At 43.9% G+C, this 26,009-nt stretch overlaps 1 protein-coding gene across 2 annotated transcripts in view; it reads left to right on the top strand.

The window, feature by feature from the left end:
- Positions 1-265: 265 nt before the first annotated feature.
- The window catches only part of Octalpha2r (alpha2-adrenergic-like octopamine receptor), a 169,044-nt gene continuing 143,300 nt past the window's right edge, over positions 266-26,009 (top strand). For both annotated transcript variants that reach the window (XM_076774681.1, XM_076774680.1), the window contains exon 1: positions 266-3,190. In XM_076774681.1, the coding sequence (XP_076630796.1) occupies positions 2,156-3,190 (1,035 nt within the window). In that variant the 5' untranslated portion in view covers positions 266-2,155. The remainder of the gene's footprint in view (positions 3,191-26,009) is intronic.

The raw sequence follows: 26,009 nt of genomic DNA, 5'->3' as shown, positions 1-26,009 counted from the left end.
TTGAGCCAGCAGCTCTCTCTCTCCCTCTCGCTCCCTCCCTCACGCCGTACGCACACACGGCTCGGCCGCCCCCTCCTCCCCCTCCAGTCTCTCGAGCGGCAAAGTGCGCGCGCGCGCGCTCGACCCCCGTCAGGATTCACGGACGCGTTGGTGTGGAGCGAGAGTTGCACGCGCACATGCACACCGGCCTCTCTCCTCCTCTCGTCCTCAGTCGATCTTTCTCTCTTTCTCTCTCTCTCTTTCTCTCTCGCTCTTGCTCTCGCCCCGTCGCGCGCTCGCCGACATCCTGCGAGAGTCTCTATCCGGCGAACGGCACGAGAGGGAGTCCGAGTTCCTGGCTCGTCCCTCGCGGCTGCAGTGCGTTCCCAAACATCCACGAGGCAACCTCGAAGTGTCCGGCACGCGCGCACGCACGCAATCGGTGCCCGCTAAGCTAGGGGGCCACGAGGAGGACCGACGACGCTGGGGGATCGGAATTTCTGGGTTTTCCGGCGGCCCATACGCGTACGTTCGCGTCTTTCGTTCATACGCGCCACGACGAGCTTTCCCGCGCGTGTGCTCGCCGCGAGGAGTCCGGAGAGGAGACCAAAACCGTGTGCGCGCTGCTCCGTGAATCACCACGACGCGAGATAACGCCAGGACGTTACAGAACCGCGTACGAAGGATGTCATGAGAGTCGAATGGGTGTTCCCGTATACGGCGGTGACACTATGGCCGAGTGATCGCCGGGTTCCGATGGGAAATGCGTCGAACGAAGAGGCATCGAGGGTGTCAAGCACGACGGAGAAGCTAGCAGCGTGACGCGTCGGCTGTCCGGAATCTTCCGTCGATCGTCTTCGAGCGAAGGGTCCATACGCATAGGGATAGTCGGCGATCAGCTGACGCACACGGTCCCACGCGTTTCCGGTGCGAGGACTCTGATTCGCGAGCGGACGGTGTGTAAATCCTGTTGAGCCCCAGTGTCGAACGAGCGAGGGTTAAAGGACGAGCCGGTGGAGGGTCCAGGGGCGTGTGTCGACGAATCTCGAGCGTGTAAATAGGTGTACATAAGGGTCCGTCGACTCCTTTCTTCTCGTCCCCCCTTTTTTACCCGTTCTCCACAGCAATCCCCGTAAGTAATAATTGGCGTGTACGCGGTCAGTGCGTGCACCGAACTCCCCCCGTGAAACGGTGGAACGAATCGATGTATAATTATGTATAAAACGTGTTAAGGATAGCTTCTAATAATCTCTCGATTTTCCGGTTTCGATTTCGTGTTAATGAAAAATACAAAAAAAATAAATTAATTAATTAATTAATTAAAACGTATAAGAATACAATTCGCAAAAGCAAGTCGGAGCAGTACGGGTATCCAACGCTTAGCCTTTTTAGCAGCGGCGCGATAATTAATTAGCTCGTGGGCGTCGTTGGGACGCAAGCAACACGCCGAGCCGCGCGTAGAAACACTCCTGGGGGGGAGGGGGGTGGGAAGAGGTCGGTCGTCGAACGCTCGACCGGGTCGCGAAGGGCGAAATAGCGTTTCCGACGCGTTTTCGTCGCGGTGGGACCTCGGGGATCGGCTCCGAAAATCATTCCGGCATCCGGAAGCTGGTCGAGTTTAATCTAAGAGGAAGGTAAAAGAAAAAAAAATAAGAAAAGGGGGACCAATTTTTCACGCCCGTTCGCAATCTCTATCCCTTTCTTCTTCTCCGTCTCGTTCCATCTACCTTTATCTCCTTAATCCAGCCAAGCCAGCTATCCATAAATCTTTTCGGTACGCTCTTTCCGTATTAACTCCGTCATCGTGAGACCGGTCCAAGGGGCACCGAGGGAGTCGCGACTCACGCAAGCAATAAATCAAGGCCCAAATCTCCAGACGGGCGCGAGGACAGTGCGTAACGTCCTTGAGAGTGTCCCGGTGTGATCGAAGAACAGTGGTTCTCATACGATCGTCAAGGGCTACGGAGCAGCACCGACACTGTCCGTTCGCTGACGATGCCATCATCCTGAAACGGGCATGACGCCCCTGGCCTCGAGATGCGACGAGACCACCACCATCTTGCTGCTGCTGCTACTCGAGCTGGCACCCGGAGCACGCTGCTATCCGCGCGCGGCCGCCGCGTCAGGCCCGACTTCGTCGAGATAGCATCAACAGTCGACGGCGAGGGTGCGAGTGATGCCGCTCCTCGGCAGCATTATGACCATCGACGCCGGTAGTTCGAGCACGGCGTCCACCAGCGTCTTCGAGGAGAACATGACGTGGTCTCGACCAACAGGTGGCACTACGTCTTCCGCAAACGAGGCCCACTCGAGCACCGCGATCCCGAGCGACGAGCAGCATCCCGGAGGACCCAGCGAGCCGAGCCGTCAGCCCGACGAGCAACGATCCGAGAGGACGGACTGTGCGTGCGCCAGGCCCGACCTAGGGACTCGATTCGTTGCCGAGGACAGCGCGTCAGGGCTGCCTTTCCTCGTCGGTGACGAGAACGACGAGCTGGACGTCGCAGGGAGCGGTGAGGGGAGCACCGTCGGTCTGAACAGCACCGCCGGCGTCAGCACCGACAAGGACGACGCCGCAGGACTGAGGGAGCTGGAGCTGCTGTTCGGTTTGGGCGGGATCATGGAGGACGTCGGACCGTACAACGACTCCTTCAACGAGAGTCTAGTGTACCCATGGAACAGCAGTCTGAACAACGACACCTACATCGTTTACGGTGGCAGCTTGTACCCCTCGGGCTACACAATGCCGCAGATCGTCCTTGCGTCCATCCTGGCTACGTTGTTGATGATCGTGATCGTCGTGGGGAACATGCTGGTGATCATCGCGATCGCCACCGAGAAAGCGTTGAAGAACATTCAAAATTGGTTCATAGCCAGCCTAGCGGTGGCCGATTTTTTTCTGGGCTTGGTGATCATGCCGTTCTCGTTGGCCAACGAGATCATGGGATACTGGATCTTCGGCTATTGGTGGTGCGACATATACTCGGCCATGGACGTGTTACTGTGCACCGCTAGCATCATGAACCTCTGTCTGATCAGCCTCGACAGATACTGGAGCATCACGCAGGCGGTAGAGTATCTGAAGAAGAGGACTCCGGCCAGGGCAGCACTGATGATCGCTCTGGTGTGGCTGCTGTCGGCTCTGGTCTGCATCCCGCCGTTGCTGGGCTGGAAGCGACCCACACCGGCCGAAGAGTACCCCAAGTGCAAGGTAAGGCCCTCTTAGAGTCTTTGGGTTCCTCGGTTATTCTATGGGAGACCGGACGATGAAGTATGGCGAACGCGTAACGGGACCCACCAGGGTCGACGACACGCGAAGATACTCGACACCGGTGCACGGTTCCGGGGTAGGTTAAATGTTTAAAACACAATTTGCTCGATGAGATCTCGAACGAGGTGAGGCCGATACCGGGGAGTTAATTATTTCCTCGAGACTCTGGATGCGTTGCAACGCCGCTGTTGCGGATGACAGATTGCTGGATCGCGTTTCACTTTTAACTCGTTTGCATCGTACGGAAGAAATGAAAAATGCGCCCTTATCGCTCCGATTTTTCTCTCTTTTCTTTCTTTCGTAGATTTAAATACAAATATTTTAATATTACAGCGGTCCGTTTATATACGTCGATGATGCAAATGGGTTCCTTTGTGTTTCGGGACGATAAACTCTAGTTTTGGTAACGTAGAATTCGAGAAAACGTGGGAAGAAAAATGTAGTTTTTTTTGCGAGGAAACCCACTCGAGACGTGGAATTAAATGGCCGAGGGAATCACCGTGAAAATTGCGCGGGATGAAGAACGGTAACGAGGCGTTCAATGGTCCTCGATCCCTGTTGCAAAACAATTTATCTGTCTTCGCGGCGACTGACAATCGCGTCTGATGTTGCTCGACCGTCCGATTCGACGGCTTAACACGCCGAAACCGGTCGATTAAGCACATAATTACTCGTAGAAGGTGATTTTATTGTTTGCCTGCCTGGAACGACGGATTACTTGAGACGGATCGAGCTGGGATTCCGATTCAAATGCATCGAATTAAGTCTCGAAAGACGGGGGGTTGGATCGTAAAGATATGGTTAATTTTTGTCGACGAGTTTAAGATATATTCAGACTCGATCGTCCAAAATGTCAAGTGCATCATAGAAAATGTATTATTTGTTATAATAATATTAGTTCCATCGACCAGCGAAAACACATTTCGAGGGTAGTTTCAGTTTTAATTTAATATCGAGCAGTTGCTTTGAGGTTGCAATAATTGTCCTCATCGCGTCTCTTCGTGATATACAGAGGTCTCGTGAAATTGGGTCACATTAGAGGATCGAAGAAAATTAAATATTTATGAAAATATTTTCTATAATTATTTCCTTCCATCGAAATGGAACCGATGTAAGGTTAGGAGTATTTTCACGACGTGTCCTGTAGCGGTCACGTGACAAGGGTGGGGACAGGATGTGGATGGGGAGTATCGGACGGTTGCCTTTTATGCAGCGACGAAACCCACCCTTATTCTGAACCCCTCGAAACTAGCTTACGCTGGCCTGTACAAAATGCCCTGCACGATTGGATTTCTATGCTCGACAGTTCGGTCCACGGAGCTGACTCCTATAACTTCGCAGCATTTTCCTTTTCTCCAAATGCAGTTTCACCCTTGTCTCGTATCTTCGTATTTTTATTTTTTCCCCAACGATATTCCGCTCGTCCACCTTGTCGATATCTGACGTACAAAGGGAAACGGTGCGTAACTTCTCTTATTAAAGCTGCGCGACGTTCAAACGAAACGGAAGTCTGAACTGAGCTTAAATGCACTTCCGTGAATTTTATTCTTTTTACATCGAAAACGATTTTTGAACTCTCGTCGATCCGTTCGAGCGGCTCTGCGAACGGTTCGTTCGGAAAAATGGATTTCGCTCGCGGTCGTTCGAACAACAAAGTTTATCGTTCCCATTGATCACGTTGTTTGTTACTAATTGGAGGGCTCGTGCCGTCCGAGCGGGGAACGCGAGCCCTTCGCTGTTTAATTAACCCTTGCTCGTGACCGGAACGGGCAAGTTTTTTCGGCGCGAATTTTTGGTATCTGCTCCCCGTTTGAACCGAACGCGAACTCGCCGGAGCGTTATTAATATGTGCAATTAAGTCTCGAGCGATTCGGGGCTACCTGTTGTCGGGCCAATGAGCCCCCCAGAATGCGCTGATAAAGTTTCGACACCGGAAAACAGTTGCTCGGTTTCTTCGTTTACTTCCGAATTCGTGTTTTCGTTGCTTGGAATCAGTGAATATCGAATTTGCATCGCGCGAATAACTTTTTGCAATAGTGAGAATTATGTTAAAGGCTATTTGTCAGTTACACTAGTCAACCTTATACAGGATCATTGCTTATGTAAATATAAAATACAGTGACATACTTAATTCTCGCTGACAGAGTTTCTGGATCGCGTCGTTCCTTCCATCTGGGAGTTTCCATATCACATCATTAGCGTCCTGTTCTAGATAGTCACGTCGACACTTATGATCGTCCACTAGATGTATTACACTGCCATACCTACCATGAGCAAACACGTGTCGAATTGGAAACAGTAATATTCGGGGAAATGAGAAAAATAACACACCTGAAAAAGCGTAGGGACAGTAAACAAATTTTTCTTTTTGAAATAATATTATTTCAGTACATTGAAGATATTTGACTAGTTTAGCAAATGGAGAAACGTGAAAATTTTCAGTGTGTTTGTCGAGTATAGAATTTTAGTTTGCATAGAAGTCGAGGTAATTTGAAAAGGTTTGGTTCCAAAGGTTCGAAAACGCTGGTTTGGTAAAATATACTGAAAATGTACTGTCTCCGCCAACACAGTGTATAGTTTGTTCTCTCTGGTGCAGAGAGTGCACGTGAGAGAAGTCACGTCGAAAGCTCCTCACGCTTCTCGCAGTCTATATTTTCTAAACAATTAAAGAGCCATACCAGGCTCGCCTGAGACCTGTGTTTTCTCAAATAAGTGTTTAATGTTTAGACTCCAAACACCGAGTGTTGTAAACTGCAATGATTTCAAGTAACCGTGCCAGGGTTAATTTTGAAACAATTTAAGGGTTGTTACACGGTGCTGTACGTTCTAATTTGACGACCTAAAGCATCTCGTAGAAACATTATTTTCAAACGAAACAGTAAATATAACTACCAATGGTTATAAAATGAGACTTAAAATTAGTGAAAGAGTCGTTTATTGTTGTTGTTCACGTGCACGAGCTAGAATAGTTCTAAAAGTAGAAGGATCAAGACACGAAATGTCACAAGTCCACAACAATAAAACGGAAACATTTCGCGCTAGATCATACAGCAAAATGCAGTTGTGCCGTGCGAATGTATTATTAATCAACCGGCGAAACGTGACAAAGTGAAACGAATTCCGAGACGTTAATGTCGTACGCAGTGTTACATGTGTTATGCAGTGGAAGGTGCATATAAAAACGTACTTAACTCGAAGCCGTTATTACGCAGGGCTTTAATAAATAGCACGGTCAGTTTCTCGGGGTTGCTTTAACGAGGAGAGTCAATTTTAGAAACGTCGTTCTTCGTACTTGAGAAATACTTTGAGAATAGTAACTGGGGTACTAGCTTGCGTATAAAAATATCACTCCATCAATTTAATGTTTAATTCGGTATATCTACGATGTTAATGAAACAACTCAGTATATATTGATTTCATGTAATAAATATAATGTAGTTTAATATTCAAATGGTATTCGAATTATACTCGAATATAACCTAGGTATATTTAAATATTCGACTACAGCTTAGTTCGAATTATATTCGTCAGATATTTGAATCACTGAAGTATTCGACTCACGTTCGTGGAATATTTGGATCAACAGAGTGTTCGAATACTCGAATACAGAAAAACTGTACGAGTAGCGGCAAGTTTCAGTCGGAACTCTGTTGCTTATCGTGCACCGTATGTAAAACCGCGCGATGCGATCAGGAAATCTCGATTCAAAGTCCAGTAACCGTGAGATCTCCCGCGGAAACTTGTTGCAACGTCCGTCCAACGGACAGCAGGCCGGAAGTGTAAAAATCGCATTTTAACTTACCGAGCGTTATCGCAGCTCGGGGTGGCAGTGTATCGTGACTAAGAGCGACCTGTTATTACGTACACGCGAATCTCTTCCGTGTCACGGAACTAACGAATCGATTAATCCGAAACGCCTGCAAAAAAAAAACAAATTTTCGCCTCCATCCTGGAGGTCTGAAAATGTTAAAAATTCCATCGCGTCGCTTGGTACGAAACTTGATAAACGTTACTGTTACGCAACGTTTAGACTAAACACTCGAGGCTATCAAATGCAGCCTAGAATTTGTTTATATTTCCATTACTCTTTAGTTATCAATCCTCATATTATAGAAATAAAGGGCTTTCGGAATCACTGAAACCATATTTAAATAATCACATTCGAATTCAAATATTCAAATAACAATATTTGAATATCCGATTTAATTACTCGATGTTCGAACGATCATATTCAAATAATCACATTCGAGTACAAATATTCGAATACCCAAGTGTTGGTAGTTCGTGCACGGTACTCGAATGCTTCCAAAGTATTCGAGTATTAAATTACTGGATGTTCGAACGATCATATTCAAATAATCACATTCGAGTACAAATATTCGAATAATAATATTCGAATACCCAAATGTTCGGAGTTAGTGCGAGGTACTCGAATACTTCTAACGTATTGGATTACTCGAATAGTGCTCTACTCCGCGCTAGGTAATGCCGAATTCCCTCTATCAACCGATGAAACCGGCAGACGAGATCCCGCGACAGGGAACAAGGCGTCGCTTGACGCGGAATCAACGGGCTAAGCCTGTCAAGTTAAGCCGTCCTTGTTGACTGAAGTCGGCATTAAGTTCGCGCGATACGTCTCCAGTGTAAAATCCAGCGCTCGCGCCATTAAGCGGTCGCATCCGCGCCACGAATACGTGTAATGCAAGAATAATGGCCCGTGTCGCGGATCTAATGGTTTATTAAGACGGTTTGCAATCTCCCGGCCGCTTTATTAGGCACTGTTGGCCCCGGCTATGACGTCGCGTGCACCGAGATTGGATGGATTTTACTGGAATACTCAAGGACTCGCGGAAAACGCGGTTTCCTTATTCATTTGGAGCGACCGTGTCAAACGCGTGCTAATGTTTTTATAATGTAGAATCTTATGCAAATTTAAAGGAGACACTCGAACGCGCGTTGACAAACAGAACAAAACATTCCTTTGTTTCGACTGTACCGTTAATTGTTCCAGACTTACCATTCAGACGATATTAAAATCAGTTAGCATTGGAATTGTTGAAAACTTAAATCATCTTTAGAGACGATTCTCAAGATTTAAATTCCATTTTTTTTAAATTCTTAGAAACGTCTATTAACGCGTATTAAAAATACTAAAACTTTGAACGTGTGTAGTTCCGAAACTACTAGCGTTTTATACATTATTGAGCCACTATTAGCGGTGGCAAACCTTCCTCTTTAAAATGGTTTTTGGTTTTTGTCAATCCGACTTTCCGTTTCGGAGATATCGCAATTTATGTAAAAGGTAATTCTCTTATCTCTGTCTTCGTTTGACGCGTCGCGTCGGACCTCACTCTCGTATGTGAGTCGTGACAATCGTGACCTAGTTACTACGATCACGTGCGGTCAACGACCTTGACAAGGCCGTAGTGGAAGTTCATTCACTTCGCGACGTAAACAAACGCTTCGAACCCTTATATCTCCGGAACTAATTACGCTATCGCCTCGTTTGAACGCTCATTTTAAAGAGCGTTTTATCCCCTATCCATTGACTATACCAACTACTATAATTTATGCTATCTTCTATGTTTATTTCGAAGTTTACTTTGACGCTATATAATTTCATACTTATTGAATATGAACGACTCACTAGAAAACCTCCACCGGTACGAACAAATAATAAACGTATTCGAACGATTTAAATATTGTTAAATAAATTAAGAACAAGTGCAAAGATCAAAACGTATCCCATCACTGTTCCAAGGCTCCTGGATCCGAGTTTTCGTGTCCGCTCGACGAAGATCCGCAAAAGTCTGCGCAGACGAAGAAAAGGAGTGTCGGAAATGAATCTTCCTTAACATTCACCCTCACTTTTCCCAACCGTAATTCACCGTCGGGGTCGCTATTACGACGGCTGACAATCTCGCAGCCGCAGAAGACGCCGACGCCGGGCACCGTCGCGCCCCTCCGTCGTCCACGGATTTTTCCGACCGGTGACAAATGAGGAGCGAAAATACTCGACGATTGAAACGCTGCTCGGACGGGCGGGGGGGGGGGGGGGCGGAGGTCTGGCCCTCGTTGGCTAGTCAGAGGCAACGGTACTTCAATCTTTTAACGCGATTAGTTTGCCGGCGTTCGCGGACGGAGAAAGGAGAGAAAGAAAAAAGAAACGGGAAGAGGACGACGGTCTTTTCCATTTCTTTGTTTCCACAGTCGGGTGTATTCAAGTTCCGCACCTTGTCACCCTTTAAAACCCTTTAGCCGCGAGATTTGTATACACCCGGTGTGTCGCTTAAACGAATCGCCTTAAACGCCTCGTTTCCCTTCGACGAGACGGAACAAGGGAAATATTTTACGCGCGGGAAGATACGCCAGGATCGAAAATATTATTGTTTCAAAGTTTCTACAGGCTAACCCATAAACATGGAAGATTACGGGAACGCGCTAAAATTGTTCGCGGATCTGGTGAAATTTGTTTTCGGTGTCTTCCGCGTAGTAAGTTATTGGATCTTCTCCGCCTCAGCTCCCATATACTATTCCGAGCGTCTGACATTTATAGCTCTGTCAATCTGACAAACGCAACCGTCTCCGGTCACACATGGAAATCGCGCGATAATTCAACCTCGAAGGCGTGGGAGTGAATCCCACAATTTTGAAGTCTGGCGGGGAATAAGAGATCCCGGTGAATCCCGGCCAGTCGAATCCAATATGTCTCGAAAGCCTACGACCGTAGATCAGCCTTGTAAAAAATCTCGGAGGATGGACTAACGGAGGTAAGGAACGCGAAGACGCATCGACGAATTTCACGATCCTGGCGAAGATAGAGTCGGAGAATCCGGGCAGATATCTTTCGTACGACCTTGAAATATTTCAAATTTTCCACGTCTCGGTGAGAAAAATAGCGAATCAACGAGGGGATAGATAATTTCACGCTTTATTATGGCTGAATTAGACGAGCAAGTGCTTCTAACAAAACAACCACGCGAACCATAACACTTGAATATTAATGAAACTTTGTAGGGTGGAGTAAGCACCATAATACATTTATTAATTTCTGTCTAAAGGTCGGGGAAACGAACTTGGTTTACATTAGTTCCCCATTCATCGTTTTGCTCTTCCCGTGTAGAGATATTAATTTACTTTCGTTCTTAGAGTCTTAGATAAATTTCTTTCGCTTTTTCAGCTGTGTTTTTATCACTTTTGACTAATTTTGAAATTTCCTCTGTATTGCATTCTGTTTATTCTGTTTCATGAAAGTCCTTAGCTATATGCTTGAATGATTCATAACATCCCTTGCTATATTTCTTTGAATCCTCTTCAACCTAATGCATTTTTCTTTCTACCATATTTACACATGTAATCCTGTCTATTAAATTCTGAATGGTATTTTAACTTTGTTTCTCTAGATATTCTGAAAATATCCTGTATTTGATGCATTTATATCAAATATTGAGTTTCGACCCTCCTCAGGTAGAAATTAATGTTAAAATTTAAATTATTATAAATTTAATTAACTAAAAGTACATAGACAGATAAAATATGTGACCAATGTTCGACAGGAAATGTAGGTGGTCAACAGTTCAGGAGATATTTATGAAAATCACCTTTGACTTTTCGTGTTAGTCCTCTCCAAGCTCTTTAATTTATTCATATAACAAAGGTGAACCACGAAACAGATTTAAAATATGATTCAGCAAAGAGAACAAATTTTACAGTCTTGTTTATTTTATTTTATTTTTCAATGGGTGGATTATTTAATAATAACGATGAAGATGAACTCGTTCTCGAATTCGATGTAAAAATTGTTACTCGAAAGCGGGAGCTGCATTATTGGCCGAATAAAAGTCAAATACTTGCGACCCTCTATCCGCCTACAAAGTTTTATTGAAAAAGCTTGTCAAATAAAGAGATCAAACAGAAATGCGGGCGTTAAATGGGGACAAGAGTCGAAGGTCATCGTCTATTCAAGCGATTTCTGAACTTTTAGGAACGAGCTCCCCTTAAAAAAAAGATCTCTGCGCTGTAAAATAAATTTACAAACCACGAATTTTTGTTGCGTTCGATGCAATTAATTCAAAATTGTGTCATTTCTATAGAGACGGTGTAAACGTTCATTTTATTTGGATATTATAAAATACGATCGTATTTTAAATACTATTTAAAATTGTCTCTGGCGTTCTCTTTGCACGGCCAGGCGCCTTTCCAGCGCCACCATTTTGGAGAACAGTGGTCAGTTGCGATTAACAGTGTACAGGTTCGTTTTCCATCCGCGTGGGTGGCGTTTAAGAGGCCGATTTACGTGTTTCGACCGTTTGCCAGACTAGTTGCGACGTTTCTACAACAAAAGTGGCTGCTCGCCGTGAAATATTTCGCCAAAGCTCCGGTCGACTCGTAGAAAGGGAGCTCGGAGGACACTTGAAAGGGTACCAGCCCCGCACTCGAGAGAATTCGCGCTCGATAAAGTGTTCCGAACCATGAAAGCGGCCCGTTGGCATCGTTTGCCGCGACTCGTCCGCAAAAGTCCTTTAACCATCAACTTTTCGACGAGCGGAAATAAAGTCGAAGACTTCCGCGCCCGCTGTCAGCGCTTGCATCGTTCATTAGTCCGTAATTAACGGACTCTTTATCGCAAAGTCGGTCCTCTGAAACATTCGCAGAATTTATAATGCCTGAAAGTAGGGAAAAATGAGGTGGGGGAAAGCCTAAGTTCGGTCTTCTTTCCGGCCAGAAGACTCGAAAGGCGGAAACAGAAGCGTGTAGTTAAATCATAATCGACAGATTCTTTCCGCAGGAAATAAAAAGTATACTCGGTACAAGCGTATTATTATTCATTAAGTCCATCGGAAAGTCCCGACAGCTTTTTAATAAACTTGGAACGTAATTCCCATTAATCTTGACAACTTCGTGATGGCGAAGAAATTAATATAACTGGTAAACGGGCTTGTAATAAACAATAATAGAATATGAAAAATCTGTTCTGCTCTACCTACCAAGGGAATTAGCTTTTCATATTCGATTATCCGATAATTTTCGAGCAACAGGGAGATTTTCGAATCGCGCATTATTTGCGTTGCATTTATTGTTTATATTGCTTCTGTGTCAGGAGCAAGTGGTTCCCAATCCTCACGCGGTATGAAATATACCAAATAACACGATCTACAGGATATTTTGTATTCAGATTGACTTGGTGAACGTATGGACAGAGCTTGTCGAATACTACAATGAATATTCTGTGCAGAGGATGCGTATGACGAACATTTGTTTAAGTTTCGTAGTCCCTTCCTGCCACGGGCATGCTTCAATCCTCTAATGCGATTAAGTGGATGCTCGTCCGCGAAGTTGCATCTCCGAGGTGCATTATCCGTTACAGGTTCTAATAAATTTCGACGGAGACGCAACCCCCGTTTACCGTGACAGCAAGTCGACCTTGCTCGAGGAATTTTATGCGAGTCGAATATTTCCAAAGTAATTTTTCCTTCCCTCGATTAAGCCGGAATAAAATTTCAACGAGTGAATTCGACGGCTGGTCCGACTCGACAAAGTTACGGACAGATAAATCACCGATGAATATAATTTTCTTCGAAAAGTTCGAATGCAAAACCATCGCTCGATTTTCTATCGTTCGTATTTTCTGTTCAGTCCAAATCCGCAAAGCCAATTAGCTCTCGTTTACTGTATATCCAAATTTCGGACAGCTCATTTAACCGGTTTAATTGAAATCATGTTAGTCTTGTTAAATAAAGGCTAACAGACTATCGAAGCAAACGAAATTTCATGAAATAATCATTGTAGGCAACGTCAGGAATATTTAATAGAATCGTTTCGAACGAAATTATTCGAATAATTTACTTACTGTTGGGTAATATTTTAATAAATGACCTGGTAACGCGTATTCGAAGTACCCGAACTTTAAACTCGTGCAGTTCGGAAGCCACTAGTGTTTTCTGCGTAACTGAGACATCGTCAGAAGGGGCAAGACTTCCCCCTTAAAATGGTTTTTTTTAAAAATTCGAATATCTCTGTTTTTGTATTACGCGCCAGATCTTACTCTCTTGCGCGCATGCGCCGTGCTGGCTTAACCTGCGCGATGGCCAGCAATGCAAACTATTCCGCAAAGAAGTTTTCCAAGTAAACACTGCTTTATAGACTGTTTATTTAATCGAAAGTACGTTTAAATCTATAGATAATGTGTTCGTGTCATTACCAGACAGCATATTCTTCGTGAATGATCTTCCCCGAAACTGAAACGACAAAAGTAAGTCCAATAATATTATTTCCCAAGTGTTTCCAAGTTTGGCACGGTGAAATTGCATTAAAATATTTTCCTGAACTTTATTCTCTTTGGTCGAAGATGATATTTCGAGCGTTTTATCGATGTTTCGAGCCTTGTCGTGGAATCGACGCATACTGATTAATCCCCCCGGTAATGCAATGAAATGGAAATTCATTCGCGGCCGAATGGAAAAGGCCATTCCTGCGCACGAGCGAATTTTCCTGACCGAAAGTCAGACTCCGAAGCTTTGTGAGCAGGGAATTTCGCTGACCTGGCCGCGCGGGAATATTCTGCTCGAATTCTTTCGGTTGCTGCAGAAATCTGGACGCATCGGGGCGAAAATCCCCGAGAATACGCTCGTTCTCCATTGACCTTTCGCTATTGACAACGTTCTTTCCAGGCTTGAGCTAGTTACTTACACTTGCGGCCTTGCAGGACGCGGTCGCCGAGGTGTGAACGGCTTCTAGTGACATTTACTTGCGAACGCCGCGCGAAAAAAAAATGGCGCCTCTCCGGACTGCGAGTCGATGTCGCACCGGAGAATTTTATTATATCCATTTCAAGAAATCGAATACAATTTCAAAGTAAAGTTATTATCAATAACTTTTACCATAAATTTTCTTTATTTTCTTGGTCAGTTAGCCTTAGAGTTCGTTATATTTAGATCTAGAAATTAGAATTTTATAAACGCCACGAATGATTCTTCAACAGTTTTCGTGAATTCAGTTTTATCAGATTTTTAGCTTAGACCTCTTCGTAATTATTAGCTCGAATATCTACTCGTTACTTTCGATGGTCGTCCATTTTTGCCTATCTTTGGCCAATCAGGTCATAAAAAGAACACATAAGAAGTTTAGGGTCGAAACCAAGTTTGATCTGCTTCTAAACGAAAGCTTTACGAGGAGACGAGCCAGGACGGACGTGTCAACGTTCCAGAAATAACAGTTTACTCGGAAAATTGGACGTTTATCGTCTCGCGTTTCTGGTAAGAAGAATTAGATCCAGTTAAGTCGTTTCACCGAGCGAATGGGGGAGGGGGGACGATTCTGGTCGGGTCGAAAGCACCGAAGACAAGCCAGGATCGACGGAATAAAGCGACGTCGTCCTGGCAGTATCGTCGTCAAACTCCGACAGCTGGATACGATTCGTATCGGCGATGTAAACCAACGGGATCGCGTACGCCCTCGTAAGAGTTTACAAGCTCTCTCGTTGCATCACTGGGACCATTTATTCGGTCGTGTCGTTACGAGAGACGTTGTTAGCCGTGAGTACCCTTCCGGCAGCGAGAATTTCTCGGGGTAAAAAGATTACATTCGCCCGGAACAGGTCGGGGTGGGAAAAGAAAAGTCACCTTTTACGATCGGCAATAGTCAGGACCCTGGTCGAATTGTATTTCCCTCGATTGTTCCCTCGGAATACTTATTTATTTCACTGAAAGTAGAAGTAAAATAGTTACTGTGAAATTATTTAGATATTTAGATTTTTAGTTCCTATCAACCCAGCGTTATTTTTAAAAATCAAACGTTTAAAACTTTATAAACCACGTAACCATAAAAGAATTCAGTTCCGTGACTGAGAAAGTTTGGGAAACGCAGCCGTTAATGCACGGCGGCGCGCAATATCGCGTGCGACAGTTTGAAGCCGTTTACAGCCGAAAAATACAGCCACATCAAGTATTTTATTAGCATAGAAATGTTGCATAATATCTAAAATGAAAATAAAATTTATCAAGGAACGGCGAACGTAGAAAACTCGATTTATGCATCGCACTATTCTGATATCTAACTAATTTATGGAGTACGTAAAATGTTTGGATGGTGTTCAAACAGTACTCGTGCTCGAATAGTCAAGTTTTCGAATTACGTTCGCCAAATATTACAAAATACCCGAACGACAAAGTGTCAGTGGCTCGAGATTGGCTGTCGTTTCCCCGTAGTGCAGCCTTAGCTTCGTAACGACAGGTGATACTCGCGATGTGAATTTCGACCGAAAGTGCTCCGAATAAAATTTGCGTGTCCCCGGGGTGGCTCTGTACGAGGATTCAATTTCCCTAGCACGGGATCCAGCGGCGTCTCGCGCAAGGTATACAACCATTTTCGATCGATTTTACTTTCGAAATCGTTTCTGCGGCATCGTCAAACGCGATGTATCGCTGCTCCGCGCTAGGCTCCGACAGAGAATTCGAAATAAAGATGGCTATATCGTGTCGAAGTGTCTTTACCTCCCTGCTTATGCGATATATTATACTTCCGAGCCAGCGATTCCCAACTCAATCGCATACAAAAAAGAATTAAGTGGCCCATATAAAGTTAAAAAACAAGTTCCCCTTTGTTAATTACCAGTCGCATTGGATTTGCGTGAAAAGTCAGTGGTGGATTCCCGATCGCGGAACGAAAACATGTTTAATTCTCGTTTTGCAGACGTTTTCCGCGTACTTTCCGTAATTAAATGGTTCTGTTAACAGCAAATTCAAAAAACAGAACGATCGCGTTGAGAAACTTTTCTCGAAAACAGTCTCTTTGCTTAATTACACGCGGCCAAAGTTGGTTGCGCGCCGTTGGCCGTTGTGGCGCCCCGAAAAGCGCGCGCTCAACTTCGAGGACGAGTAACTGCGTAACGGGGGCTCCTTTCGAGAAAAGCCCTTCGGTAAAGTTGCCTTATTTTTAGTTGGAAAATCCATCTACGAGGCTTGCAGTCGTCCGTATCAATTATCAAAGAGTTTCAAACTGTCTTAAGAACATTTTCCCGATTCCACTGAGAAAGTATGCTTCGATAACGAGTATCGGCGGTGTTTCCGTTTTTGAATGTCGAATTTCTCTAGTTTTGTAACAGAATAAGCCACGTTCGTGGACTTTTCGTGCCTCTCTTTCCAACGAGGCAGCGTTACAAAGGCGGCGCGATCCTTCAAGACGATTATTACTTCAATGCGATTGCGATAGCGGTCCGTTGTTAAACAGCGTCGAATCGATTCCAGCTCCAGCCTTTTCCCTCGATTCGTTTCGAACGCGGCGCACGAAAAACCCCTTTTCTCCGCGTTTTTATTCCATGACGTATCCGAGACGCCTGAACGTACCTCGAACCGTTTGGTTGTTAATCGAACCTCGACTGGTTACGATGTGTTAAGCACAGCTCTCCAGATAAGATTTCTCGACACCGAACTCGCGAGGAAATCTCTTACAATCCCCAGTATTTCTCTCTCAACGATTTTCGTTATAAAGAGTCGGAGGAAAATTCAAATTCGCACTCTAACGCTATTATTTCTACGAGGCGAGCGACGATTGGGTAATACAATTTGCCACGGAGGGTTTCTTTGTGTAAAATCGAGTCGAAAATGTAGTGTACAAATTTTGTATAGGAGTGTTCGTTTTCGAGAAAATCGACTTTGAATATTTATGGGGCACGCGTGAAATTTGATTCGATTTAACTGTCCATCCATTAACCGCTATTTCTACTTGTGAGTTTAATATCTCAAGATAGAATAAAACAAGTAGAATTGGTCGGTAATGGTCAGACATGGCATCAAAGTTATATCAAACGGCGCGAGTGCGCCAAGAAATTTCGAGATCGATTTCCTCGAAACCTAGACTCGGTACTAAAATATTTAATAGCACATTTTTTAAGTAATTTTGCGCAACAAATCCGCCAGGTATCCGTTTGCATCGCCAACGGTGCACGAAACCTTCCTTAGCGCTGGATAATGAAATGCATATTCGCGAAATAATCGTGCATCCGTGGTTCAGAGTGTAACGCTTTCGTCGCGGCTCATATTATTATTATTTTACTTTCCACAACAACGCACGGAAACGCTTGGGGGGGGGGGGGGGGGAGAAGGGATTCTACGGCTACAACACTGCGGAGTTTTTTGCGAAATAAAAATTACGACTCTTAAGCTTTCGCGAGCCGCGAGCAAGTGGCTCCTTCACCGCGGTGCAACAACGAGGATATATTAACATTTTCGCGTAATAAGTCGACGCGTGGGTGTTTCTGTGCCCTTTGTCGTGTACCGCGCTCCCGCTGCAATTCTAAAACGCGTCAGAGCGACAGCGGATCACATTTTAATAGAATTCGCCGCGGGATTTTTATTCTATCTCTTGCGAGAGAAATTATTTACCGATCATTTGTGCGTACATTGATTAATCTATGCTCAAATTAGGGTCACAGGAATGTTATGAGTACTTTTAAATAGGTCTCAAATTAGTAAAATTCTTTTCCAAGCAGAGTAAACCCATATTTTAACACCAGCGTATAGAATTTATGCGAATGAACCAACTACGAAGTTTTGGTATACCATAAAGGGTTTGCTGAAAAAATTTGCTCCCATATCCGCATAGCTTCCAAGACAGCATTAGGGGACGAAAGTTTCCAAGGCAATTTCGCCCTTCTTCGGCTACAGAAAATACGCGTCCCCTGTTTTAGACACTCCTGCAAACCTGGAAAGTTTGGCTCGAAGGGGTGGAATTCAATGAACGTCGAACAACTTTTACGGTTCGATGGCGATCTCCGTTGATCACCGATTCGCGCACCAAAAAATCGACTGGTTTTGCCAGAAAGATAAACACGGTGCACGTTGGTACCGCTGGTAGATTCTGGGGGAAAGTCAACGCCGCGAATACTAGCGGGGATCACGAGCGAGCAAACTCATTTTGCGGCGAACAGGTCTGTCCGTTTGTCCGCAAACGATTCGTCCTGGTTCGGGATTGCCATTGCCCGTATCGATCCCGAGGAACGCGACACCGCGGCATCCACTGATATACTTAATTGCGTAGAATCAACACCTTTCCCCGATTTAGATTACCGTGGAAATTGCGGGACCACAGAGCTCCCGACGATTCGATGGAAGAAACGGGAAGTACCCCGGCTCGAAATCGATTGGGTAATTACGACCACGGGCTCGACGGAGGCTGCAGGTCCCGACGATATCGCCGCCATTTTGGCTATTTCATCCGGTCTTATTTGTTTGTCAAATTCTATAGCGCCGTAAAAGTTTTATCATCGCCTATAAAATTTTTGACGAAAGAAAACTGCGACGACCTTTTGGCGATAGCATCGAAAACAGCTTTTATGGGAGCATATATTTTGGCAAAATTTTATGGGCAAAGTTCGTTGGAGAATTCGGATATTATAGAGAAAAGATCGTTGATCCTTTCAATTTTCGTTAAGCCTGAATACGTTTACGCGCGTCGCGAATTACGAAGCCTCGAATAGAAAATGGCGCTTCCTGTTTCTACGGCGAAAATTTCATCGGTACTCGCTACAAGCTACAAATTTGATCCCACCGAACTCGTGTAATGTGCCAGGAAGATTTTCCATCGGTAGCGTGTGGATGGTGAAAACCCGAGCACATAATTCCCTCTGTAATTCTGGCTGAGGCGTATACTTATGCGGGATCAGCGACAATGGAGGAACTCCGGGAGTTCGCGGTTCCGGACTACCGTAACTGGACCTCTGTTTGGCACGGACGAGCGACAAACTTCCTGTTGGGATCTGCTCGATTTTTTTGTCAACTCTTGTCCCGGGTTGAAACGTTTCGTAACAGAAACCTTCACCTTCGTTTAAACGAATCACTCGACAAGCGATAAATTCTACGTTCGACGACAGTGGCCCCAAATTTTTTGGAAAGCGAATTTCCCTGAGAGAAAATGGAAACGTCTATTATTCAATTTTTACTATTCAAAGTTGACTATCAATAATTATGGATTTGTTTACGAATATGAACCCATTTCATAATAATTTAACTATACAACTAAATTGTTTGTGTTCGAGTTACATGATATACGAAGAATATATTGACTTGTTCATGAATTACAAATTTAGACTAATTCCCAAAGAATTCGCTTCTCAGAACTTTACACTGTTTCGTGTTTTTCATACAAGAAACACACGCGTTTCCGAAATGACACGATTTACACTCAAAACACACAAACGGAATCAACAGTGTCGACAAGTGGCTAGAACGTAGCGGAAATTCCTGTTGCGTACAGAATGGTAGCCGAAACTTCTAATTACAGAGCCCCGGTGGCATGTAACAACGGATTAACCGACCGTTTGCACGAGAACAAATTCCGTTCCGTAAAGTAGCCGTCTAAAACTCTGTGTACTTTGCGTGGGTGGGTTGCCCTCGTCACCGATTCGTCCCAGGGTCACCTAAGCGAACTCGCCAACTGGTATTTTCTCAACTGCGAGTTCCATTTGATCGGAACGAATACGAAAAAGGTGAAGTTAACTTATCTGAACGAGCTTGGAAAATCGCGAGCATCCCATATATGAAGAAGAAGTTATCGCCTGGTCCCTTTGATCCGATGAAAGTCTCGGCCTGGTGAAGTTCAAAACGCCGTAATTCCTGACCGGGGACGTCCCGACCCGTGTAAAGGTTATCCGGTTTAATGAGAAGTTTCCGGAATATGCAATAGCCGAGTTGCTCCTGTCCCATTAGGGATTCTTTTGTCCCGATCGCCACGCCCCGGACTTCAAGTGCGAAATGAGAGTTCCCCGTCCACGCCGTGGGTCCTGCGGGAAAATATTTATCTCGTGGAACCCTGAAAAATCACGATTTCGACCCATTCTTATTGTTGTGCCTAATTACAACGTTGCATACTGTATATTGTTTATCGATGGAGTAGTGTTCTGTATCTCAACTGTAAAAATATTATATTTTCTCTTGCACGCTAATGGGGGTTTTAATAATAAATAAATAGTATATAATGTGATATATTGGAACGTGGAATATTATTCACAATGTATATTGTTTGGAATCATTTTCCTCTTAGGTTGAGACTGATCCTTCATTTTCTTTACGATATCAATGCCTCGTTATGCAAAATCCAGTAGAATGTATCTACGCCTGGTCAGATAGGGATACGTAGAATATAGATGGATTTGGGTAGACAAAAGCAGGTGTGATGTATTCTAGAGTGAAAGAGCGATCGATCCTGGAGGAAAACGAGACTCCTATAGGGTTGAACATTTCACTCAGTCTGTTTGAAACCTGAAACTATGCAAAAATTAGTTTACAATATCCACGTTTAACTTATAGAAGGTGGTATATATTTCTTAACTCAGGAACTGATCCTTTTTTCTATACAATGCTACAGTAATGGGCATGTAAAAATCTAGTAGAACGTATAAACGGCAGATCAGACATAAGCAAGTAGAATACATATGAGTTTTGGTAGACGGAAGCAGGTGGCTTGGACGTTCCACTGAGACTTTTTCGAAGCCTGAAACAATATAAAAATTAGTCCACGATATACTGCGGTCCAAGTTATCGATGATACCACATTCTTCCTAGCCCGGATTCTCCTTTCTTCCTGCAATAATTTAGTTTCTCCGGCAAGAATATTAAATGCAAAGGGCGACGCAGCTGGTCGTTGCACGGCGGTTTTGGTGCTGGGCTGCGTTCATTGCCAAACAAATGCGTTCCTGTCGACGTTAGCCCGTTCCGGCGTCGGCCGATTCGTCCGTGGCCGATTAATTTCTTCCGAGCAAACTCCCCGGGAGGAGCGAACGCTCCCGTAAGCGGGTTCCATTAATCGCGCCACTTTAGACACTCGCGCGCCGCTTCGTCTTACCGGATACATCTTGCCCCGGCAATTTGCCCCGACGCTACGCCGACCGTGTTTGTCTCAATTTAACGGAGTGTCTAATTTGTCTTGATTCACTTTTCTCCGATTAATTAGTCCGCGGCGTGGTCCCCGCGTCTTGAATTCCCTCTCCCCCCTCCCCCAGCCTCGTTCGCAGAGTAAATGTTTGTTCTCTGTCCTCGAAGACGGCGAACAACGTCGTTGTCTAGTTTAAGAGGATGTCGGGGAACAACGGACGGGTTCGATCGGGGGAAGTCCAGCTATTACTTGTTCCGTATAATACGGACAAATCTGGCCGCTATCCAAGGTCATTGTTCCTCTACCGTTCCTAATTATGAACATTGTGGCCCTCCTCGATCGAGTCGTTTTTTGAACTCGTAGCAGGATTTCATGATTTTCTAGAGCGAGTCATAAATAAATCATAAGATTCTCAAAGAGATAAGAAACTAGGAGAAATGGTCACGGTCATGGGAATAGTACTCTTTCGGTTGGAATTAATTCAAGCACCTGCCTTGTAACATATTCCAACGTTTACTTTCCCCAAATCTCAGTACAACATTGTTATTATTATTCGCTGAATAAATATAATAAATCGTCGTTATGGGTCGCTGACTTTTCGACACGTTTGCAGAGAGTTTCCCAACCGAGCATTTACATTTCTGTTGGACGTTACGGTACAGTCTGTGCACGCTTCCTTTTTCTCGTCGTGGTTCGCCCTATCTTCTGTTTGGGTTTCTTGATCCATCCTGGCCCCGGAAATATCACCGCCGCCATTCTTCGCACAATACTGTCCGCGAAACGTTCGTTCCGCGTTGACACAACCTTTCCCTCCCTTTCTGCGCCAGAGATTCGTTTAATGACCGTACGAATTCGTTCCTCGGCGTTTCCTGTCGTCGCCCCGCCACCGAAAAACCCTTTGTTCCCCCGGTTCTTCGTTAAAAATGCAGATGCGCCTTTGCTTGACTCTGTGCAACCGCGATGGTCGAGCAGAAGAGTGCGACGAACTCGAGGAAAGTTCATTTTCGCGGTCCTGTTTCCTGTAATGGATTTTTAAATTAATTACTTTACGCGATTAGTGGGAACTCGACGATGCAATCTATTTATTAGAATTACTGAAAAAGTATTAGTACAATAAATCAAGTCCAATACCTTCGAATAAATTATTAAAGTCGAGTTTGGATGTAGACGAAACGTTGGAAATTTTTAAATAATATTTCTCGAGCGTTGATCTCTTCAAGTGAAATAGTACAAGCAGAATTGAAAAATAACAAGATCCTCCAGCTCTACCGACGCGAAATACCAGCGATTTTGACGAAACTTCGCAGGTTTCCAGAAACTTTATAGGATACGTATTTTTTTAGCTACGGTAAGTTAAGCTTAAGGGGTGAAACTACCTAGCGAAGTTTCATCCCCTAATGTTATCTTGAAAGCTATTGGAGATATAGGGAAGTTTTCTCAACAAATTCCGCGCGAGTTTTGACGGGGAAGAACATGCTGTACGCATTAGAAGGAAAAATGAATACGAAGTCCAAAAAGCCCTTATCCTCGGCGTGTTTGTTAACTTGGACTCAAGTTACGGAACGAATACGCGTCCCTCAGAGTTCACTCGTTGCACAAAGGAAGTTTCGTCAAACATTCCGTAGCGTCTTGTCGTTCCATAAATTATTAGAGTAGGGTATAAATTTTAGAGTTGTTTTTAATATCGTTAAAGTAGCCAGGGTAATCTTATGGAAGTTACCAATTTATGAATTGTTGGACGCTTCAACTTTCAAACTATTATTAGGTGTAAACGCGTATATCGCGAGTTTCAATAGGAGGAGGGATATTCTACGAGGACAGGCTACGCTCGAATAATAGAACCTTCGAACAGGAGGGTATTCCCATGGCACGGCGTGTGGATAATAGAGATTCGGATAAAGAAGGTTCTACTGTATTATATTATGCTTCTATGCCATTGTAGTCATGCCGTATCCCGGGGATGATCACTTACTGACCTTCGACGTCCATTTTTATTTTTATTTTCTGACCAACGTCTTTGATACGACCCGACAAAACAAACGAATTTTACTGGTTATAAGAAAATATATCCATCTGTTCATAACGATTTTTAATTTACATATTTAATTCCGTTCAGAAGGTAAATATAATTTATCGATCTATGAAATCTAAGTAGTCGAAAACTGATTGCAGGGTAGTTTTGTTATTATTAATGATTTAAGTGCGGTTCTTGTTAAATTTCCTGTCGATCGACGGAACATATTCGACTCATCCGCGGCCGCGAGCATTTTGTATCTCCTCGAAACGATGCATCGGGAATGTAAAACAGGTATCAACGGAAGCGAGGTATTCTCCGGGCGGGGATTTGGTTTATAGTTCCCAGATAGATTTTTCGCGAACACACATAGGCTGATTCGCGAACGATCCAGCGGGAATATTCAGAGCGCGTTCGACACGAGTGCAATAACGTGTTGTCGCATCCTCGCGGGCTCCTTGTCGGATTATGGTAACAAAGAGTGTTGAAAGAGGGCTGAGACTCGAGGACGGGTGATCGCGGAATCCTCTCCGCGACGCGGGAATATACGCGCAATCGCAACCTGACGTTTTATTGGTCACGGATAAACGTACCGCCGCCACGATCCACGCCGGGAGTAGGGTCCTATTTGAATAATTTGATATTCGAATATTTTATAGGCGTTCGTACACTATCGAACAAACCTTTGAATATTTATGCTTTCGAATATTAAGATTCAAATATCGCTGTCCGGGAATATTCTTCGGATATTATTATTAGAATATTTCTCTTTAAACGTCGCTTGTTCGAATAGTATTCCGAAAATATTACTCCTCGAGCACCGTTGCAGATATCGTACTCTTCCAATATCTTTATGCGAATATTATTGTTTGAACACTGATCGTAGAATATTATTTTTCCAATATTATTGGAATTCTTCTCATTCGATATTGCTGTTTAATTGTTAGAACATTATTATTAAAATATTTAATTTATTCTACTATAATTTTCAGTCATTCTCGATACAGTAAATAAAAAATCAGTCCCCTCAAAATTACTCATTTTACAAAACTGTAGAATTCATCGATTATTATATGTATATATTTAAATTGAAGTATTAAAATACTTTTCAAATGTACTAGTTTTTCAAATATTAGTATTTTGAGCAAATCCTTGTAAATTAAAGAACTTTACCGCGATAAGAGCCCCACTTCCGTTCCCTGTAGCGTTTCCTTTGGCTCGACTTGGCATTGGCTTGAAGTTTACGTCGCGCCGCCATTTATCGGTCAGCCTCAAATCCGTTAACGTTGTTTAGCCTCTCGATCGTCATTGGCAGGGGGAGAGGGGGACAAAGGATCTCCGTGATCCTCTACCCCTTGAATCGACCTCGATTTGACTACTGGCCGATGGCCACACGCGGACAGGGCGGGGTGGCAGCGAGAGGAACTTAACGTGGATGCGTATCGATTTAATTTCTGACCCGGATCTCGACATCGATTGCCTGGTTAACTTCGAGCCTGGTCAAGGGATGCCCCTGAAAACCAACTAGGGACAATCACTTAACTGAGCACGATGTACCTTGGCTTCCTCAGGAACCTCGTTTCAGCAACTCGTTAACTCTTCGAGCATATCTGTGTAAATCTGTTCTGTGTAAGTCTTTAGCTTTCGCGGAAAAAAATCATCTCTCTTAATCAGCATCACGACTATCAGAATAGTCCATTATCACGATATTTTGAGAATAAAACTTGAATAAATATTCGAATATTATCTGTAATATAAATCTTGGAACACTAGAAGATAATTCAGAAATTGGTAACATCTTTAGTTATACACCAATTCTGTGTTCGTAGATTGTAAATATAAATTCTAAGAATTATTTTCTGATCAGTCGAAACGTCAAGATACATTTTCTAATACAATAAATACACAATTTTTTCATTGATATTAATTCCATTGGTGAGTAAGTTCGTTCCGAACAATCTTGCAACCCCAATCGCGCGACTCTGAGTAAATTCCGGCCCAACAGAGATACTAATTTCCGAGGCTAACTTCGAAAGCACAAGGTTACATAGTGAATTACAGGATAAAAAAGGAATATGGCGTCGCTAAATGGTAAATAACGACGCTTACGAGCGATCTGGTCAACTATTCTACCATACACATCGCAAAGCGACAGACGAACATTAGTTCCGGACTCTCGACCGGCGATGAATCTTCTTCAACCGTGACAGCGGTTTATAACGCGTCAGGGTGTATTCTTGGTTGATAAATTATCAAATATTTCTGAAATACAATCTTGTTTACGCTGGGATCGCGTAACGGAGTTCGTTTGTTCCGTTTTACGAGTATTCTTAGGAAACGTTGATGCCGCGCGAATATTCTTTCCACTCCCTTCGCGTATCGAGGGAGGATCGAAGATCCGTGCGGACGCATTGATTTGGGTAATGGAAGCGATCGGTAGATTTCGAACCGAGCGTTGTTACTTTTCCGACAAAGGGAAAATCGCTTCGCCTGACAAATATTGCAAGCAAAGCTTGAAATTGAATTTTTCAGGATAGAATTCGAAAGACTCGGAAGAGGTTTTCTCGTTTCCAGGGATGGGAAATATAAATTTTTTTTCTAGATATTTTACAGACTTTCCATTCATATTCTCCATCAAAGATTAGAATTTGAATTATAGATCGAAATATTTCACGTCGAACGTGTAAATCAATAACCGACGCTCGTACAAATGACGTTAATAAATCGCTATACCTTGGTATTTTGCCTTGTTTATTATTCCAATAAAATTTTGCGCGTCTCTCTTGTCCGGTGTGCATGAGTAACGCGATGCAATATTTTTGAGAAATCACGTGCAAACAAATATTATTTTAATTATTGATATATTTATTTTCTCCA

The sequence above is a fragment of the Colletes latitarsis genome, chromosome 10 (genome assembly GCF_051014445.1).
Source record: "Colletes latitarsis isolate SP2378_abdomen chromosome 10, iyColLati1, whole genome shotgun sequence".
In the NCBI taxonomy this organism is placed as follows: domain Eukaryota; kingdom Metazoa; phylum Arthropoda; class Insecta; order Hymenoptera; family Colletidae; genus Colletes; species Colletes latitarsis.
Note: the sequence above shows the minus strand (reverse complement) of the source record. Positions and strands in the feature narration are given on the sequence as shown.